Genomic DNA, 21,224 nt, shown 5'->3' on the forward strand with positions numbered 1-21,224 from the left:
GCGCTGTGGTTATACGCTTTGCGCAATTAAGGAACAAAAATCACCAGTCATTAAAAGAAATGGGATTTGAAAATGTAATAGGAGAAATTGCGGGACTTTCTTCCTCCTTAATTTCACTTTTTAAATGAATTTTAGTCAGTTTTATGTAAATACGTTACACACACGTATATATACTTGAAAAGCAGGGTTCTACCTTATTTTTATAGTTTTATAACTTCAAGTCTCTTTCTGAAACCAGCAGCTTTATTTCCAGTGGCGAGCTGAGCCTCTGCACCCCTCTGAAATGGCTGTGGCCACTCAGAGAAGCCAGCGAGCTGCTCCTAAGTATCCCTTTTGTTCAACATGGAACCGATGTCCAGCGTAACAAAGGCCCTTCCAGCCTGGGCACACCCGGACTAGCTGCAGTTGTAGAAACCAGCCCAGCGAACCCTCGCTCTGGGCCCGGGCGACCGAGGCGCCGGCAGCCCGCACCGGGCCTGCCGAGCCCCGGATACAAACTGGAACACAGGAGGTTCCATTTAAATTTGAGAAGAAACTTCTTTCCAGTGAGGGTAACAGAGCACTGAACAGGCTGCCCAAGGAGGTTGTGGAGTCTCCTTCTCTGGAGACATTCAAAACCCGCCTGGATGCCTTCCTGTGTAGCTCATCTGGGTGTTCCTGCTCTGACAGGGGGATTGGACTGGATGATTTTTCGAGGTCCCTCCCAGTCCCTGACATTCTGTGATTCTGTGCCGGCTGCCCCTCCGCCGGCGCCGGGGCTCGAACCCGCGATCCCGCTCCCGTGCAGCGGCGCAGCCACCAATGGGAGCGCTCACCTCCGGGGTGGGCGGGGAGGCGCCTGCCGGCGTCCCGCCGCTCCTGCTGGGGTCGCTGTGGCAACGGCCCCGCCCGCCGGGCTCTCCTCTCTGCCCGCGCCTCCCACGCTCCGACGGCGGGGCCGGAATCTCTGAGTCATGCTCTTCGCGATTGGGCGGCTGTTCCCCGACGACCAATGGGAGGCGGCGGCTTTGCGGCGAGGCAGCGCCCGCCTACGGCGCCATCTTGCCGGCGGCGGGGGTAGCGGAGCTCGGTGCCGTCGAGGCCCCGCCATGCCGCACTACCAGACCTGGGAGGAGTTCACGCGAGCTGCCGAGAAGCTCTACCTCGCCGACCCCATGAAGGTGGGGCGGGGGCCGGGCGCCGGGCCCAGAGGCCTCGCGGGCGGGCAGCGGGACGGGCGGGCCTCCGCCGCCCGCAGTAGGCCGCGATGAGGTGCGGCTGTGGGGTGAGGTGGTGGGCGGCTTGGTGGCTCCGGCGCTCTCGTGTTGTGTCTCTGGCCGCCCGGGGAGGCAGGCGGTTCTCTGGCCGGGTCGTGCAGCCCGCTGCCGAGCCGGGCGGGGCGGCCTCCCGGGGAGGATGCGGGTCCCCGCCGGGCCGTGGGTCGCTGCGGCCTCTTAGGGGCGATGCGGTTCGGGTGGCTGCGCGGGGGAGGCGAGAGGTAGCAGCGAGGATGGGGGTTACTGGCTGGTGTCGCACCTGACCGACCTTTTCCACGAAACGAGGGGAAGTTCGTGTTTAACACCCCAAAAGCGCACACAAGGGATGGTGTTCAGGTGTTATCAGAGAGCACAACGTGCTCATTTGCGGTGTACCCGTGTGTTAGAAACCGGGATTGGAACAGTTCTGTGGAATGAAGCGTTGAACGAAGAGTGTATCAAGAATTGGTTTATGAGCTTACAATATTTAAGACTCTATCATTTGAATTTGTCTTCCTAAAAAATTAAAAGAAAGCATTCATTAGCACTTACCTTGCACTGTTGCCTGCAGTGTCACTTCAGACTGGAAGGTGTTAGCTTCCTAAAGGGTATTTGCTCTAGGAATTAACTTATTGGCATGCGACTGCTTTTTTTGTTTCTGGCAACTTTTTCCAGGAGTATAGTTTGTGCAAACATTAAAAGCAACTTCAGCCTTCAGAATCAGCATTGCATTTTAGCCAAAAAACAGCACAAAAGGTAATGTGAAACTCATGTGCACAAGAAGACTTCAGTAAGAAAGGCCTGGTTTTCTTCCCCAAAAATGAGGACAGGGAAACCTTCAGAAGTAGTATTTAACATCTGCCTTTAATTAGCATAGGTGATCACTTCATATACAATTGCCATCTATCTACTGATAATAAAATTGGCCTGTTTTACCTTCCTTTACTCTGTGATAGTCAATTAAGTTAGAAAGGAGGGAGGTCACTGCAGCCAGGAGCAGCACTTCCCCTTTTCTTAAGAGGCCTCCAAATGTCATCTCTTCCCATCCATGGCAATAAACTTCTTTATTTATGAAATAGTTTATGTAGACCCCAGGGTCACAACACAAGGACCCTTCTTTTATTTTTCCAGAGAACTACCCTGAGGAGCCTTTGTATGTAACAGGGGCTGGTCAGGAAAACAAAGGATGAAGAATGGTGGGAAGTGAGTGTGTGCTTGTCCTGGGCTGGAGAGGTCCAGGTAAGGAGGGGTCTTGCCTATTGCAGGAGCAGGTTATCTGTCAAGTCCATGCCTGCAGCTCGTGGCAGCCTGTTGTGCTTTTGGGCCTGTTTGGTCCAGAGAGGTGCTGTGTTACACAACCGCTGTGGTTGGAGGAGGACAGTTTCTTAAACAACAAGGATAAATCTGTGATGAGATCCATCTCAGAGCAGGAATCTCAAAATATGTTTTGTAGTCAAGTAGGTTCACCAGACCTATTTATAGTTTGAGTTCGGAATGTTCTCAAAAGGACGCCTGACTTTGTTTCTAGTTACTGGTGCTAGCTGAAACTGGAAACAATAGATATGAAGTCTCTGCGGCCAGTTCTGCATTCAGGAGGAAGCATTTAATGCTCAGTCAGTTGTTGAGGGTGTTGATTTTTATCACTGTGGTTTTCAGAACTTTGGTGATTAGAGAGTCCGGAGGGACTGTGGACAGGTTCAAACACAGGGCAGGTAACTACAGTAGCAGCTGTTTTAGTGAGTAGTTGCATGCTTGCTTTCAGACTTCAAATTTAGCCTTATTGAGTCTTGAAAGTAATCTCATTTAGAAGAACTCTCTTTAGTCCTCTGATTTTTAATTACTCTAAAGTTACTATTCTTGTACCCTCCTTTTTCACTTCCAGAAACATCAGAACACTTCAAATCTTTGTGTAGGCTTCAGTTCAGCTGTTGAATTAACTGTAGTGACTGGAAATATGACTTCTACATAATAGTTTAGAAGAAAAAAGTATTGGTTATTGTACCCCACTCTTTTAATCCCTTTCTTTGTGTAGAACTGTTTCTTTTAAGTGTTTCATGGATATAAACACATTTCCATTTAGTTTTTCTGAAGTGTGATATACGGTTGCTGTATTTACAGTGGTTTTGAACATGCCCAATGTTAAGCTTCTGGGTGCTACTGTAATACCAGTTTAAAACTCTAGGCAGGGAAGTGGGATGGTTCAACTTCCAGACCATCATGACAGTGGGATTAGCAGCCAGCAGAGCTGAGGACCACCACAGAGGTGGTAAAAATGCGAAGCAGTACATACTTATAATAAAAGGTAGTCTGAAATTGTGTAGAGTTCCTTCAGATATTTTCTGAGAATTGTTAGCTATAGGTGTTAATTCTTAAAATATTTGTTGTTCCAGGTGCGGGTTGTTCTCAAGTATCGACATTGTGATGGGAACCTCTGTATCAAAGTAACGGACGATGTAGCTGTAAGTACAGAACATGTTCCCCTTTCAGGGCTTATTGCACCTCTCAGGGACTTAGGTTTTGTTGTCAGTCAACTTGGAAGCTCTTAGCCATTGCCTTGAGAGTGCCTGACAGTTTCCTAAAAGCATGTTTTGCTCAGACTTCCCTCTATGGACTGACATTGAGGTGTGGTTCAACTTGGCACAGTCAATGAAAAGTTCTAACACTTCAGCGTTCTTTATGGGTCTCAATATAATTATTTTAGGATTATATGACAACAAAGAAAACAAGCACTACAAATGTCTTGGACTGTCTCTCTATCTGAGTATGCTTTATGGAACTACATTGGTAGCTCCCGCTGTAGTGTTTCAGGAGCATCTTCGCACAGATGTGTTCACTGGCATGAGTGTGGTCCTTCTCGTTTGCTCGGAGTGGTGACAGCTTCCAACCATAGGTTCAGCTCCTCCTTTGTGATTAGGAGGCAGTGGAGTGATATCAGACTGAATGACAACATTCATTTGCAGTTAAGAAATCACATTTTCTGAATACTGTTAGGGTGTCAATTACGCATTCAGTAAAAGTTGTGGTACATAACGCAGCATGGGCTTCTGCAGTGTCCTTCCAAGGGCTGCTGTACGAGGTGAAGCATGTGTGGAGCTGGGATGTGAGATGGTGGGCAGCAGGTAGAAATGGGTCAGTATATGCATACTGATGTGCATGCCAGTGACAGGTTCTTGGTACTAGGGACATCATAGCCAAGTTATTTTTCTGCAGTCCAGAGTAAGCAACAGTAGTCTGCCCTTCTGTCTTCAGATTCGGAAAAATCGGATTTTTTCTTTCCAGGAGAAGTAGTCTGGCATTGGTATTTCTAATACCTGGGAGAGATGTGAAACTCCAGCAATGACACTTCTTGACAGAGTAATAGGGCTAAAGTTTGGGTGAGATACGGAGTATGAGGCACAGATAATGGGGAAGTGAAGGGCAACTAAATTGAAATATTCCATAGGGGAAGGTCGGAATCAGATGATCCATGAACTTGGACTGTTTTCAGTTATAGGCCTTCTTACCTGCTTCCAGTCATGAAAAGCTGTTACACTGGTGGGAGGATGGGGTTGGTTTGGTGGTTTTTTTTTTTCTTGGTTGTTTTCTGAAGACAGGAAGGGCAAGTTTTCTTTGCTGCTAACTCTGTAGAACTAATATAGCTGAAGGAAAAAATAAACTGTTTTTTCTACTGTTTGTCTCTGAATTAAAATAGGAATTTGGTGCTGGCAAAAGATGTTGTGCTGACAGCCCTAGAAGAATGGAGTATTCTGGGGCTTATTCATTGCTAAATCAGCCTGGGCAGTCATACTCATGCCATACAGGTGTAAGAAGTTATTTAGTCTGCAAAAATAAAGCAGTTTTACTATGATAAATTAGTGGTATATTACTCTTGTTCCTCTTGTATTTACAGGCCTGTCAGGTGAAGGAGTTTTTATCTTAAATCAGATTTTAAGTTCCTTATGTAGCACTTAGAAACACATTTTGCTTGGCAAAGGGATCCTCTTCAGTGGGAAATACTGTTTTGGTTTTGTTTTTTTGTCACTGGCAGTGTAACATTAAGGACTGTGAAAGGCAAAATAAACTTGCTTTCAGAATATAGAGAATAGAAAAATAATTTCAGGTTTAAAATCTGCTTCTGTTTTTACACAGCACAAGTAAAGGTGTCTTTTAAAGACAGCTTTAAAATCCAAGTTTTAGCACGTTTTTTGAGAGAGAAGGTACTGGGATAAATCATGAGCTTTGTTGTTTTCAAAATGGAAGGCATGAGCCATTCAGAGAAACTTAAATGTGAACATAGATGCATGCATCTTTTAAACCAGGTTAGATGTGTGTTGGTGCTGCCTCAGGGTAACAGCATGCCACAAATGAGCATTTGAGTACTTGCCTTGTTTTGTATGTTTCGTGCACAAATGTCTTGCAACTATAAACAGGATAAAAACAGTTCAAATGAAATCTGATATTAATCAACTTTCTCTTACAGTGTTTGCTGTATAGAACAGACCAGGCGCAAGACGTAAAGAAGATCGAGAAATTCCAGAGTCAGCTAATGCGACTCATGGTGGCTAAGGAATCCCGCAGTGCTGCCATGGAAACAGACTGAATTGCTGAAAATAAAATGAGTGCTCTGGTCATATTTCACTGGAAGAAAATATCTCTTGGATGTGATGAATACTGGGACAGGAGAAGCTTTTATGTACCGAAGATGACTGATGACAAGTCTGAAGCATTTTGCCCCCCGCCCCGGACTCCACTTCGGAAAACTAGCAAAATTAATGCTTTCAGTTGAAAGCTTATATTTATTTTTGGGAATCAAACAAGAAACTATTCTTAGACATTAGGTATGCTAAGAAGACAAGTAAATATTTTAAATCTGCAGTACTTTAGTTGAATTAGATAGGCCACAAGCATATTTCTGGAAAGTTGCTATAAAATTTCATATAGATTTCATTGTGTTCCTACCCTATGCTGGTGTATTCTCACAGTCAGAAGGTTTATTGACCTAGTACTGTAGCATGATGACTGGACCTAATAAATAAATATTTACATAAATGATATATATCAGTGGGGTTTAGAAGAATGGATGTTTTCTGAACTGAAATGTTAAAAATTGCCGGTTTGTACTAGCACTGTCACTAGCAAGATTTTAGCTTTTAGGATTGATCTTGATCATCAGCTGTCCAACATTATCTTTGCTGCAGTTTGTAGACTGTTATATTGGCTGAATAGTTAAACATCTGTATTTTAAAACTGAAAGTAAAACTTTGCTTGAATATCGATAGAGGTCAGTAAGAAACTGGGAGTTTCTTTTCTACTTATGCAAATAATGATATTAAAAAATGTATGGGGCTTTTTTCCAGTACTTGAACTATTTTATACTAGCAGGGGGACCTTTTTCCATCCTTGCTTTAGGCAGAGTTTAAGTGTATCAGCAAGACAAATTCTAGAAGCTGTTGTCTATTAATGTTAATAGAGAAATGCAACCAAATGCTATCCAGATTCTTTATTTTAGCACCTTGCTAACTGCACATTTTTAAATGTTACATGTGGCAGATGGATGCCAGCCAACTGAATAAATGGATGAAAACCAGCTTAATAAATACTTAAATACCACTGTCAAAAACAGACCAGTGCTCCTGTGGCTTAGACTTGTTTCTCATTGTTACCTCTGGTAGGGTGATGGAGGCCTTAATTATCTTTTGCAAAGGCTTTTTGTTGGAAAGCCCGGTAGCTGAAATTGATACTTGCTTTGACTAGATCTTGCATAGTTAAAACCAGATGGATTTTTTAAAATGTAATTATGCTATTGGTATAACTAGGACTAATGTTTTGTGTTAGGCCACAAAAGTATAGCAGAGCCATACAAAGACTTGTCTGTAGTGGCGTTTCTATATAACAAAACAATCTACTTAAATAGCTACCTGCTGTCACTTGCATAAAAATAATTGAGCTGCTCGGAAGCAGTGGAGTCCCAGCATTTGCCAGAAGCTCAAAAAAAAACAACCAACCAAACCCAGGCTTTAATATTACATTAGAGTACTCTTTCAGCTCAACATATAATGTTCCTTATTTTTGGAAAATACTGCAGTGCTAAATTCCAAGTGGCTGCTCAAATTCTAGTTTACAGGAGTGACTGGTACATATGTAACATTTTTCTTCTTGGATTGGCTTTTGAAATACAAATAAATCCAGAAAGAAGGCTAAACTTTGTTTACAGTTAAACTTCAATAAGACACTGTAATGCTGAAAATGTTCCTCGATGCTCCAAATTATTTTCTTAATAATTGCAATATAACATATTAGGTATTTAAACATTTTTTTTTTTTGGTCTGAAGCAGTGTTGTGCAGTATGAATGGTTGCTACACAGAAGTCATACAAGTGAAGATTGAAGCTGTTAAATTGGCAGGTGAAAAGGCTACAGCTATTTTAGTGTCATTTTTGGACATCTCATAAATTGGCTTGACATGTAGATGTCTTCTGTGAGCTGAGGTACAGAAAGGCTTGAGTGGTATTTGCTTGAGCATGGAGACAATAAAAGGAGAGAGAGAGGAGACTGTAGACAGACTTGATGTACCAAATGGCTTGAGGAGGTTTTAGAGGGGTGCAATTACAGTACTGTATATTAGAGTAGTGGTTGTCAAGAAAGAGGCAGATTTCTAGTTTTCTAAATTCAAAAATAATTTCTGTAAAACTATAAATAGTAGTGTTACTTTCGTAAAGAGTATGTATTGTTAAGCTTGTTCTCCATATACTCACAGAAAAAGTAGGGGGTTCTGTGCAGTCATAATACACAAAACCAGTGATAAAGTACTGCTTAAAAATAGTAAACCTTTTGGAAACTTCTTTGGAAAGAAACAGGTGCTTCTTGACTTTGCGCTGGAGTTTTCAGCAACTTTAATACTGTGTTCATGGGATGGTAGCAAAGCTGTGACCTCAAAGCTTTGCTTTTTCATGCTTATACTCTTGTTCAGAGAGTGTGTATGCTGATCATTTTCCAAATAAACTTTAATGAGTTAGTCCATCATATTGCCAACTGCTTGACTGTGTCCACTGGTATGTGATGAAAAATTCAGCTTCATATGGCTGTTCCAAAGGGGAACTGGAATGCATTGCATGGGAAGCAGTGAATTGGGCAGCCCAGCACATGAGCAAATGCTCCTGGTCACTGGGTAGGAGTTTGTGCCAAGTACAAGCTGCAAACAGGCAGTGAAGGTGCAGGTAGGCAACCTGTGCAGTTAGAGACAGGTAAACTTTGCAGGAGGAGTGGAATGATTTAGAAAAAAAAAAGGATGTTTTCCCTTACTACAGCTAATTTTGTTGCTGCGTGTTATTTATCTTCAGTAATTGTTATGTTTTGTGAGAACAGTTTAATAAAGAACATGGGTCTTGTTATTGCACAAAGAAATTGGATTAGGTTACCCATGGAATTTATTCTGGTTTTCTGGTGTTCCCACTTCCTGGATTCTCCAAGTGTCTCGATTTCAGTTCTTCCTTTGTTCACAGCACTTAAGCTGACTCTGTGTTTGAGCTCTGTCATGTGAACTGCATCACTTCTCTTTTCCCTTAGGGGTTTTAACCCTGAGCTTCTCTGTATGTAGTCCATTCTGTAGGTGTATTCTGGATTACAGGATGATCCTTAAATTATCTGTAGAAGTGAGAATTTCGATTAACAGGTCTTTCTTTTAGAGATCCTTATGCAAGAGGCCTTTGTTTCCATTCAAGTCCTGACCTAACACTTTTAAGAGTGACAGATACATTCTGGAAAATTGGATGCTTTTGTGCCTGAGTCTGTCAAATTGGGAAAGGGAACTGAAGCCAAGCAGGTGCTTTTAAAAAATGTTTTAACTTGTCAAAATAATTATATTTCATCTCAGTAAGTTCCTTCCTGCAGTATAAGAGTGAGTAATAGGCAACATTTTGCTGTAATAAATGTGAAGAAACTCTGATTTCTGCCAGATGTGGTCAGTAGGACTTGGATGATCACTTACTACCATAGGTTGATCTTAAACAATTACATCATCTGGAAGGTGCGTTAACCCTCTTGAGATAGGCAGAACAAATCCTCTCACTTCATTCATCTGAAGTAAGGATGGGAACACACTGTTGGGCCCCAGTGCACCTGTGCTTTTTTTCACTTCTGATCCCGGCTTAGGGGAAGATAAAATTATAGCACAGAAATGATACTGTAACCACATTTTAAATTAAGTTCAAGATCTAAAGTGGAAAAATGAACATACAGCATACAAGTGTGGGGGTTTTTGTATGACTTACTTAGACTGCAGATTCTGTACAAGTCCAATTTCCACCAAGAGTCTGTGAGCATTAGTGGGTGACTTTGGGGAGTAGGTGCTTAGCTGAAAACAATATCTTCTTTGTACAGTGCTCTGTGCTGAGGTAAGTTTTAAATCTAATTGACAGAAACAAAGCTGTTTTAGTCAAGTGTATCTAAGGAGCCTTCTTGTGGAGATCCTCTAAGGAGGGTGTCTGCTAACTTTTTTTGAAAGGAAACTAGTCCATGAAGAGCTACATCAGGAATAGCTTTTGCTTAAGTTAATACTGATTTGCTTTTCAAGACATGGGAGTGTCTTCTGAAAAGCTGATACCACTTTAAAGGTATATGCTGCATGACTCAAGATAACGCAACTGTTTGTTTATAAAGATTTTATCTTTTACAAAGTCTTTGAGAGTTCAAGGACTGGTATCTAAATACAGGCAAGAGTTTAAACTGTCTTTGTTGCTGGGGATGACATAGAAACATGCCTTTCATCTCTTATAACTTTTACAATGACTCCTTAGACTGACTTCCAGGTAAGCCTCCCTACATTTATGCTGGGCTGAATTATCTCATTTGAATTACTGTGTACTGAAGGCAGATGTGGGCTTTTTAGTCTGTAGAAATGCTATTTTTGAGATGAGAATGATGCCACAGTATTTTAGAAGCAGGTTACTCAGCAGAATACAAAGGATGGTAGTTTGCTAACCCCTGCTTATTATGCAAGTTTGCGTAGGTCCTGTAACTGTTACAACAGACTAAATGCTCTCAGGAGAACTTGGGCTTAAATTGGACCCTGTAAAACTCTGAAGTCTGTGGGAACCTTGCCAACAAAAACACAGTCACAGTGCAATAGCAGGGTAAAGTGTAAATTGCCTTTATGCAATTTCAGGCCCTAATGTTGAACCTTGTCTTTGTTTCTGGTCAAGGTACATGTTTATTTTCTTATATTGTGCCAAAGGTAATTAGAGGTGTGTGTTCTCAGGACTCTTGTAATGGGAACACAATTACTTTCTACCATTTTAAAAACACCTTAAGTCACTAGTGCCATCCCTGAGTCCTCTCATATGAAAATGCCCAGTCTTTCTAGCAAGAACCAGTGTGCGCAACCCATTATTAGTACTCCTCAGACAGACAGTTCCTAGGTGGTGTTACAACACTAAGAGGATAGTGTTTCTCTTAAACTGTAATGTTGGCATTTATGGAAGTGTTTTCTATTTAAATCAAGACCAGCTCCGAGGATATTTTTCTTTGCTTTTGTAGCAAATTTTGATTTTGTGCTCGCATTCTTCCATCACCCTTTTGTGGTGATTCTTAGTCATTTTGTTAAAACATCAGTCATAACAAAAGGTCTGAGATTGAGTTTTTTATTTCCTTTGAAGTTGTGTTTGCATGTTGGGTTCATTTTTTGTCTAGAAAAAGTGGTATCTGTTCATAAAAGGACTAATCTGCATTGTTTGGCTTCTACTGGCCAGAATCTTTGTGAGTTTCAGCATGTGTTTAAAGCAGGATTCCAAACACTGGTTTCTTGGAGAGTGGGCTGAGTTTTCTGGACATCTACTGAATGCCTTTGCTGGCTGGTAGGGAGCAAATGAGAATTTGCTGCTTGCACTGGCTAACAAGAATACATATTTTAACTGGATTGCTCATGCGTGTAAATACAGGCATTTATAATACAGCTCTGCTATCATTATGCGGCTAAAAGATGAAAGGCTTGCCTCAGGGCACTGACAAATGAGCTCTGGCAAACTGTGTGTATGCCTTAAAGATGTTAGCTCCCAAAGGCATCTGCTGCTGGAGGGAGTCAGCCAGGAGGATGAACTAATGCCTCAGACACGTCCGCGTGAAAGTCAACGTCTTACTTCAAATTGCCTTAAAAGATACCTTTCACATTTGGGGGCAGGAGGGAGACAGCTTTTGAGGGAGTGATTGAAGGTTAGGGGGGTGTGTTATTTAATTCTTTATAAGCACATTTGCTGTTGCGGTGCTACCATATGGCTGAGGGCAGTAACCAAAAAAAGCAAGATTTACCAGGGGAAACCTCTGTGTTGTTCACGCAGCAGACTCACCTAACACAGGACTGTATTCAAACATGCAAACAACCAACCATCTTTTTAACAGAGCAAACAGCCGCTTTGCAAATAGCTTTTTAACCGCCGCAGCAATATTCCCTGATGATTACTTAATAAATGTGCAGAGACTGGGATTCCACACCAGCCTTGGTCAATGTACCAGCTGGCTCCGGATCCCTGCGGCACCAGTTCATGTGTCTCAGAGCTGCTTCTAAACCATTTCAATTCACTGGTGCATCAGAAAACTCCTCAATATACCGGAGACCTGCTGTTTTGGTGTTTCTGCCTGGTTAGTGTGCTGAGATGGCTTCACAAAAGGGCAAATGAGTGCTGGAGGGGATGAAATGGAGAGGTTAAGAGCCCCCAGGAGGGGTGAGGAGAACAACAGGAGCAAAAAAGCCAGCAGTTAGATTGGTTTAGGATGCCAAGGAACCACAGCCAAAATAACTTGCACCTTGTCATTTCCCTGACTTGCTTTTAAAAACCTCCTGTCTGTCCCATTAAATGCCCTGTAACGTACATGCCATACATTATTTACCTAGAAATGCCTGAATTTGTTTCTGTACTATTCTAGTTCATATGGAAAGTGTGGAATTGAAGAGTGTAGGTTATATTCTCCCTAAAGGCCTGTAACACTCTGGTAGCCTCTCAAATGGAGTAACCAGAACTGATCACACGCTAAAAGGTAAAGATTCTATTACGGATTTATAAAACTGTGTTGTAATTCTGAATATTCTTAAAGTGCTGCTGTTGAGGCGGGGGTTTAAGAAGGGATCAGCACGCTGAAAGCCATATGTGGCTGCAGTAGTAGCTGTTCAGTGTACAGAAGCTCCAAATCTATAGATTCTTAAGGTGCCTCCAGAATACATCCAGGTGGCCAACCCTCAAAAAACTTACAAATACTGAAACATCTACTGGTCATGATTTCACTGCTGGTGAGAAGGGACTATTTTGATTTCACAGTCCAAGAAGAGTGTTTTCCTTCCTCATTCTTTTGACTTCTGTATTAAGCTTCCTTCTTTTCCAACTCTTCAGGCCTTTCTTCTTTTTAATTTGTTTTAAACTTACTGTTTCCCTTTAAATCTTCAAGATGTGTTCCTCTTATTTTCCTTTATATAGTTGATCATGATGACTTTTTGGTTGGCTTGGGGGAAGAGGATTATTATACAGTTGCATCTTTACTTTCTTCTACTTGTAGGTGTTAATAGAGGATGTCATTCTCAAATCTGAGCTTCAGTAGAGGGAGATTCTGCGTTGTCACACTTGGGAAGAGTATGTGTGTAGGTGTCACAGAAACATTAATAAAATGCATCTCTAACTTCCTTACCCAATAATAGTACAAGAAAATAGTTTTTCCTGGATATCAAAAAGAGCATTTAGGACTTAGTGAATGAGAAGATCCTTCAGTTCAAACTGTTGCAATATCTACCTAGATTGTAGCCATTCATTTACTTTCCTGAAATACAAGTTGCATAAGTTGGCATTATTTTATTTGGCTGATGACTGCATACCAGTTTACAACTGATAATGATTAGATATCAGCCATTCTCCATAGTAATTTGTCATCCATGTCTTTTAAAGAAATCATTCCTTATATTGTAAGACAAAAACTGTTCTCCAAACACATCTGTCATTGTCACTTTCTCTGTGTTTATATGATTCTCTGTCAGAACTCTCTGCAGTTCCCCTTATACCAATAGTCCCCTAAGTTTCTATCATGGCCATATCTTCCCCTTAATTTCTGTTTGCTGTAACAAACTTCAGCTGCTTTAAAGGTGCATGTGATGTTGCATAATGTTCCTCTACCTCAGAAAATAACTTGAAGGATTGCCAGACAGTGGAGTTGCTCGTGTTTTCCATTTCTCTTATTTAGAATCACAGAATATCTCGGCTTGGAAGGGACCCATAAGAATCAAGTCCAACTCTCTGCTCCTTGCAGAAATCTAAAACTAAACCATATGATTAAGAGCGTCATCCAGACACTGCTTGAACTCGGAGAGGTTTAGGGCTGTGACCACTGCCCTGGGGAGCCTGTTCCAGTGACTGACCACCGCCTCAGTGAAGAACCTTTTCCTAATGTCCAGTCTGAACTCCACTTGACACAGCTTCATTCCATCTCCTTGTGTCCTCATTGGCCACCAGAGAGAGGAGATCAACACCTCCCTCTGTGCTCCCCAAGGACCACAGTTGTGGACTGTGGTGAGGTCACCCCTCAGCCTTCTCCAAGGTGAAGAAGCCAAGTGACCTCAGCTGCTCTTCAGATCTCTTGCCCTTGAGGCCTTTGGTGCTCCTCTGGACACACGCCAATATTCTGATGTCCTCATATTTAGGTGCCTAAAACTGCACCTGGTACTCGGTGGGGGTTACAGCTGTGCAGTGTAGAGTGGGACAGTCACCTTCCTTGACTGGCTGGCAATGCTGTGCTTGGTGCATCTCAGGGCACCATTGGCCCTTTTGGCTTTAGGGGTATTTGCATCTCTGTTTTGTTTTGATAGGCTATGGGAGTTGAACAATTTTCACAATAAATAGCCAAAACAGTTCCAGTCAGGAAGAATGCATGTAAAGAACTAAACCTGATGTAATGTTTCTCTGTTCTGTGTATATTTGAGGTAACTGCTTATTGCTGTTTACTACTGCTACTACTATGGGGCTTAAGAGTCCCACTTGTGAACCAGAAGCGTCATGTGTCTAGCACTGTTAAAGCACAGAGAAAAGTTAAGATTTAATGAACTAGGCAATTTAAGAGGGTTAACATCCACAGGAAGAACATACACAAGAGTGATATCTCCAGGGCAGGAACTTTGAACCACCCTGTCTGCTGCGTGAAAGAAAGAACTGGAAGGCACTAAGGAGGTAAGAAGGTGGTTCCTGGATGACTGAATACACCTGTTTTAAGAATATGAGACAGCCTGGATAAGGTATGGAACTATTTCATTAACAAGTTATAGAGGCTGGAGTTACTGGTAACCTAGAGGTTGGAGTTGGAATTTTACAACAAATAGGGGATAGAGGAAATACAATTTTTCTTTAACTAAAACAGGCAAATACAATATCTATTCAATAGCTGTAACAAAGTACTATGACAGCATGAGACATAATACAGTGGCATTTTTATCTATCACCTTACAAAAGTTGTTAAGTTTTACTATGAAATTCAACAAAGTTTGATTTTTATGTTTGTGAAATCCCTGTAGTCCTACAGAAGAAATATGGGTTGCTACTAATGCCTCTGCCATCTCAAAAAAATTAGTGTGGAGCTGTTAGTGAAATAGATTCCCCAGAAGGGACAGGATTTACAGCCAGTATGTTTTGTGTGGAAGAAGAAAACAACAAAAAAAGACAAGCCTTACTTACCGAACAGTTCAGACACATGTTGCTTTAAAACAGTTTCGTTTTTAAATTTAGAACTATTGCTGCTTATAGCAAAACAGCATGAAAGCTGCACCAAATACTCTTTGGGCACTGGAGTGCTTGAGTAGACTGGGATGACTGGATAGAAGAAGTTGGAAGATGTGAAAGGAATTGTCATCTGTCATCACAGGTCTGTTTGTTAAGACTTCTCTTCAACAGTCCAAAACATGAGAAATGAGATGGTGTGGCTGTGACAAAAAAAAAAGTAACACTGGAACCTGGGAGTGAAGTGGTAGTTGAAAACTGAGTTTGAATGGAAAAACCTCAAAGAGCAAATAAAGAATTTAAGTTGCTTCTTACGTTCTTACTGATGGGATTAGTTGTTACAGCTCGACCTTCTGAGGCTTGCACTGATCCCTCTGACCACATTTGGAAGACAGACCTTAGAGAACACAGGTTCAGGGAAGAGGCACCCATTACACGCATTTTTAGAGTGTTTCTTCTGCTTAGGAGCATAGTTATGCTGCACAGGACAGTAGCTGAGGAGGTGGAGCAGGCTGAATGTGTTTTTCTTCAGTCAGCCCCACTACAGTGCCCTGAGTGCTGGTGAGACTGGCTGAGCAGCCCTTTAGGAAGCTCATGAAGATGTTTAAGGGAGTGGAGCATCTCCCTTATGAGGAAAGGCTGAGGGAGAGGGAGCTCTTTAGCTTGGAGGAGACTGAGGGGCAACCTCATTAATGTTTATAAATATATAAAGGGTGAGTGTCACGAGGATGGAGCCAGGCTCTTCTCGGTGACAAACAATGATAGGACAAGGGGCAATGGGTACAAACTGGAATACAGGAGGTTCCATTTAAATTTGAGAAGAAACTTCTTCTCAGTGAGGGTGCCAGAGCACTGGAACAGGCTGCCCAGGGGGGTTGTGGAGTCTTCTACTGTGGAGACATTCAAACCCACCTGGACACCTTCCTGTGTAACCTCATCTGGCTGTCCCTGCTCCGGCAGGGGGATTGGACTGGATGATCTTTTAAGGTCCCTTCCAACCCCTGACATTCTGTGATTCTGATAGGCTGTGCCACTCCATAGTTAGTGTGCCCTAAATCTGGCATTACAGCGGTGAATTAGTGTTCGCGGGGCTGAAGCCTGTGACCTCAGAGCCCATCGGAGCCCGTCGCTCGCCCGGCCCGGCCGTGGGTCGGTGCTGAGCTCGGCTGTGCCAGAGCGCTGCGGGCGGGCAGCACCCGCAGCACCTGGTGCTGATGCCCCGTGTCTGTGGCCGGCGGTAAAGCCTTGTTCGCCTCCAGCTGTGGTGGCCGCGGGCTCCGCTTGAGGCACCCGGGGTGGGTCGCCGCTGCGGCCCGGCGCTGCACGCCCCCGCGGCAGGAACTACATCTCCCAGCGGGCTGCGGACGGAGGGCCTGGCCGGTACCGTGCCCCTCCTCGGGGCGGACCGGTGTGCGGCCCCGGCAGCGAGCGCGGCGAGGTGTGCGCGGTCCCGGCTCCGGCCGCGTCAGGTAAGGGCGGGTGGGTGCCGGGCGGGCTGCGGGGGCAGCACACGGGCTCGCGCTTCGCCTGAGGGGAGCGGCGGGAAACCGCTCAGCGCTGGGTGCTGCCGGTACCGCCGCCGTCCGGAGACACAGCCCCAGCGCTTAACGGGCCCTTCGCCTTTCCCCTCGCTCGTGTAGCCTCGGCGGGCGAGGTCCTGGTCCGGTGGCGGGGTGTTCGTGGCGTTCCCTGCCCGGGCATAGTGGGGGAGCAGTTTAGGGCTCTGCTAATGACACGGCGCCTCAGCCCCCGCGGCCGCCGCGCAGCTGAGGGAAGAGGGGGCGATGCGGGGGCGAAGCGAGGGCGCTGCTCCCCGACTTTCCGTCCAGTCAGTGAAGCGGCTTTGCAGGTTGTTCGGTGTGCGCCGTGTCCTGACGAAGCCCGCGGACATTGAAGGGCGAGAGAGAGGGAATGGGGACTGGTAAAAGCGAGGTCTGCACCTACGTGCCTTAAGTACTGTTATTTTAAAGAGTGTGTGCCCCTCTGCCAGCCGGTGGTATCAAAATGTTATCAACAATAGGTATTATTAGAGTCTGAATAATAGCAGTGGCCCGGGTGGGGATGTTTTGGGTTGATTTCAGGAAGGCCCTAATCGGTTTTTCTGAGGGGAGAGTAGATGGAACATTCCCCGACAGCTTGCTTGAGCCAGAGCTATTTGTCCAGCTTAAGGTTCCTGATAAGCTGGCCTTACTGCTGACAATACTTATGGAAGCAGCAGTTTTGTTTAGTGTTCCTTGGGACTCTGGCCAGGTTTCCTGGTTTAGTCAGAATAAGTGGCTTTAACTATTGACATAGAAATGGTGTAGTCTGGTTTTGGTTTGTGTTTTTTTGCTCATCTCTAAATAGGGCTATGAAATTGAACTCTTTTTTTTTGCTTTGTTTTGGTTTATGGGTCATTTGCCAAACGTGAAAATGAATGAGGACAATATACATAGTTCCCTTTGCTGAACAAGCATTTTAGGGATGAGAAGAAAGACTTCTGAGTTTGATGACCATCTTCTCTTGCCTAACTGGGCAATCTGCAAAGAGTAAGCAAATGATGCACTCGCTCCTCAACTTTAGGTCAGTTTGTGAGAATTCAGCTGGTATTTTGGCTTTGCCCTGCAGTTGAAACATGTCATAATCACATGTGTTGCTTAATTTTCAAATTCTGTTGAATTAAGCTGCTTTCTCTTATTTTCACAGTATAGCTTTGTTTAAAATCAAAAAACTTGCCTAGTTATTTTAGGTGAACCTATGGGATAGGATCAGTCTTAGAAGCCACTCTCTCAAATTCACATACACAGCCACAAATACAGGGTTGATGTTTTGATTGGCACTGCTCTTTTGAGATGCTGTGCGTCTCCTCTGAAACGGATATTAGTCCTGTCTGAAGTAAGCTAACACTGAGACTTGAGTGCACAAATTGCTAATGTGTACTGAAAATCGATGGGAGATAGGCACCAAAAGCAATTAGGCAGCTTTGAAAAAATCAATCCACAGTTGAAGTTGTCCAAGGACAAGGATTAGATCTTTGTCAGAGCTGAAGTCTTTGCGGGGAAGGTCCTGGCACAGTGTCAAGTTTGTGTCTCTTTGTTCTACATCTTTTCCAGTCTTAATTCATATATACAAACTTGGGTATGATTTGCTTAAACTCTGATTGTTTATTTCTTCTGAATTTTCTTATTTTTTTCATAGTGGCAGTCATGATGTTGAAGTAAATAATTTGAAATAGAGCACAGTTGGTAATAACCAGTTCAGCCATAATCCACATGCAATTTGTCTGTATGAATTGCCAAAATAGGTTTGGGATTACTAGGTGTTTTAAAAGGCCCCTTTTCCCTCCTGTTGATCTGCACTTCTTGTATTTGGTCATTCCATAGGGTAATACCATGTTTTCAGCCTGTTTGTCTATCAAGGGTTTCAGCAAAGATTTCAGACTTACCTGGTATTTTTAGACATAGAACTTCAATGTTTGGTATGGTAAGCACTGTGAAACAAGTTCAAGCTTCTCAGTAGAATATACATGGCCAATTTGTTCGAAGTAATTGCAAGAGGTAAATAAAAAGGTTTGGGGTAATAATTCTGGAATGGTAATACTCCCAGAAATTCTTGTTTCTTCAGTAACAGTTTGTCAAGTAATTTGTCAGTGGAGAAGGAGCAAAGCAGGGATGGAGGTGGTAGGTGAAGTATGGCTTATAGCTGTAGGCAAAACGAATTGATTATCTTACGTATTCCTATGCACATTTCTTGTATTATAGTTGGAGTATTCAAATTTTGTGGCCAGAGAAAGAGAGGTAAAGCCTTGCACTTTGTGATAGAGTGTGCACTGCTTCGTTGAGCTTGAAAAAGAGCATTTTCTTTGTGCAACACACAGTGCCAGAACCAGGGCAGTCATCTTTAATGTGCAAGTTCCAAATGTGGCAAATAGATCTCTAATTACTGTGTAAGTCCCTAAAGAAAAGTCACTTGGAAAGTGGAGCGTCTTGCTTGTCTCTGAAGAGCTTTGTTCTGCTCGTAATTAATGCTGAAAATATTTTCCCCCTTCTGAATACTACTACTGAAAAAAAGTCCTGGATTCTTCCTCCGAACATATTATTTTTGATTAAAAGCAAAATTGTGTGTATAAATTGGTATTTATGTAAATAATAAAGCACAAAAATCTACTTCTAAAATGGCATTTGCTTTGATATCCTGATAGTGCTAGACATAGCGGGATGGCTAGTACAATCATCTGAATATACTCTGAGGTTTATGTTTGTTAAGGTTGTGTGGGGTTTTTGTGTGTTTTTTTGTTTTTTTTTTTTCTTTAAGTGGCACTATCAGCTTTGATATATATTTAAGCATATTATTGTTGATTAAATGCTTTCTGATTGGCAGGGCTGGGAGTATTTTTGTGGGAGTTGTGGTAGCCATGCTTTGTTAGCCGCTTTTTTCAACAGTGTGTGATGCTGACTGCCTTCTAATGCATTTGCCAGAATGAGGAAATTATCTGTGATCGTGTTTATGGAGGGATCCTACTGGGGTAAAGAACAGGAGCTGTTTTCCAGGTTTCTTTGATAAGTGAGTTGTTCTCCAACATTTCTCCAACTTTTTTTTGGAAATATTTCTGTTGAAGATGATTAGGTGTAATCCACAAGAAAATCTAAGACTCAGCAAACTTTTTTTTTCATTCTTTCTCTACCTCAAGCAATTCTTCTCATATTTATAGCACCCAGCAGTAGATTTTTTTTTTTAAATTTCTTCTTCTTTTGAACTCTGCGATGAAGACACATAGACATATTAGCTATTGCTCTACCAGTTTGTTCTGTATGCCCTGGCTGCCCACCACATCTGTACCCTGGGTATGCGTTGCTGTCTAATAGAAGATGTGTCTCTGAGATTAAATGGATATGTGTTAGGAATCAAAAAGAATGCTCTGTTGAAGGACCTAGTCCTCTTGGCTGCTTCATCATGAGTGTTAGTTGCCCTAGTCTGGTGGGTACAGGTAGTGCACTTTTCTAGATTAAGCCCTTAAATCCAAAGAGAACTTAAATATTTAGTTGTTATTAAGAGAGAGATGAAGTAGCAAGAATTGTTCTTGTTACATGTTTACTCTGGCACATCCTTTTGGTGTTGCAGTTATTTGACAGAAAATGATGACTACCATCTGGTCCCTTCCTCTCCCATCATTCTAAGTTTCTTTTCTCTTTGAGAATGAAGTCTTCATAGAGAGATAAGTTTCTCTCTCTCCCTATTTCCACAGTCACAATTTATTAAAAAATAATTTTTCTCCTTTTTACACTCTCATACACGTTTTTGTTCATGCTGCACTTACTACTTGAAGTCATGATCCTCATTTAAATTTACAGTTTGCACCTCATCTTACTGTCTTACAGATTGCCAAAAATTTCCTCTGGCAGTCTTTATATTCAGCATTTCCATCTCTACACCTTCTTTTAACAGAAAGAATGTCATCTGCTTTGTTCTTACATACTTTGGAGTTGAAGATTTCCAACTGTTTGCACTCTTTTATTCCCCTGTAAGGCACCATGTACACATCAATTCTGCATGTGTTAATAATTAAAGGTTTTAGTAACACAGTTTTCTGACAGTGCTAATACGAAAAGCTTGTAAAGCTGCTAGTTAAAGAAGGTCTTTCCCTCTCTGATTTCATGGAAGAACCTTAAGAGAATTAGACTAATGGAAAACCCCACAGTAAACAAGACACATGCTGGGCCATACTGCCAAGCAGTATGGGGTGAATCCAAGGCCCATCTAGATCAGAGCAGGCAAAACATTGGCAATAATACCATGGCAGGGGAGGAAAGCAACCTTTTATAGTCTTAAGTATTGAAGGATTTGGTGAAGCTAAAAATAGAGCCTGAATTTCCACTAAGGCCTGAGGAACAATTACCTCTGTCTCACTCCTTTATCTGTAATCTCACTCTGTTGGTTCATCTGCACTTTTTTCCACCCTCTCTGTAAAATGCAGATACTGGCACAGGGTGAGGAGGTTAACCTCATTATTTCTAGAAACTCTGGTGGGAGGCAAAACACAACAATGTGCTATTCATAATTTATTTTCAGACATTAGAAGTTAAATGTTGAAGTAAAGCTCAAGATGTTTTTTGGAACCTATTTTATTGGAATGTGTGATTTAGTTGGCTGGAGAGTGGCTCAGAACTTTTAAAAACTTTTTACTGGCATGATATCTTTCAATTTTTTAACCGTAAGAGGTGGTTTGAGAGGGCTGTCTAGGAGACCCAGCTTTCAGCTGTGTTCCCACCCAAGCTGTATGCCAGGTTTGTGTC

At 42.6% G+C, this 21,224-nt stretch overlaps 1 protein-coding gene across 1 annotated transcript; it reads left to right on the plus strand.

Moving 5' to 3' along the window:
* Window positions 1–1,007: 1,007 nt before the first annotated feature.
* SRP9 (signal recognition particle 9) lies at window positions 1,008–8,236 on the plus strand. The gene is made up of 3 exons (XM_080341650.1): window positions 1,008–1,160; window positions 3,626–3,694; window positions 5,695–8,236. The coding sequence occupies exons 1-3, from the start codon at window positions 1,089–1,091 to the stop codon at window positions 5,812–5,814; spliced, it is 261 nt and encodes an 86-aa protein (XP_080197776.1). The 5' UTR covers window positions 1,008–1,088; the 3' UTR covers window positions 5,815–8,236.
* The last annotated feature ends 12,988 nt before the right edge of the window (window positions 8,237–21,224 follow it).

Source organism: Nesoenas mayeri (genome assembly GCF_963082525.1).
Source record: "Nesoenas mayeri genome assembly, chromosome: 3".
In the NCBI taxonomy this organism is placed as follows: domain Eukaryota; kingdom Metazoa; phylum Chordata; class Aves; order Columbiformes; family Columbidae; genus Nesoenas; species Nesoenas mayeri.

What these genes read in the sequence shown, in the direction of transcription:
- SRP9 (XM_080341650.1), top strand. Translation starts at nt 1,089, where the DNA reads ATGCCGCACTACCAGACCTGGGAGGAGTTCACGCGAGCTGCCGAGAAG. An exon ending in ACCTCGCCGACCCCATGAAG is followed by an intron (nt 1,161 to 3,625) that starts GTGGGGCGGGGG and finishes TTGTTGTTCCAG; the next exon opens with GTGCGGGTTGTTCTCAAGTA. An exon ending in AAGTAACGGACGATGTAGCT is followed by an intron (nt 3,695 to 5,694) that starts GTAAGTACAGAA and finishes TTTCTCTTACAG; the next exon opens with TGTTTGCTGTATAGAACAGA.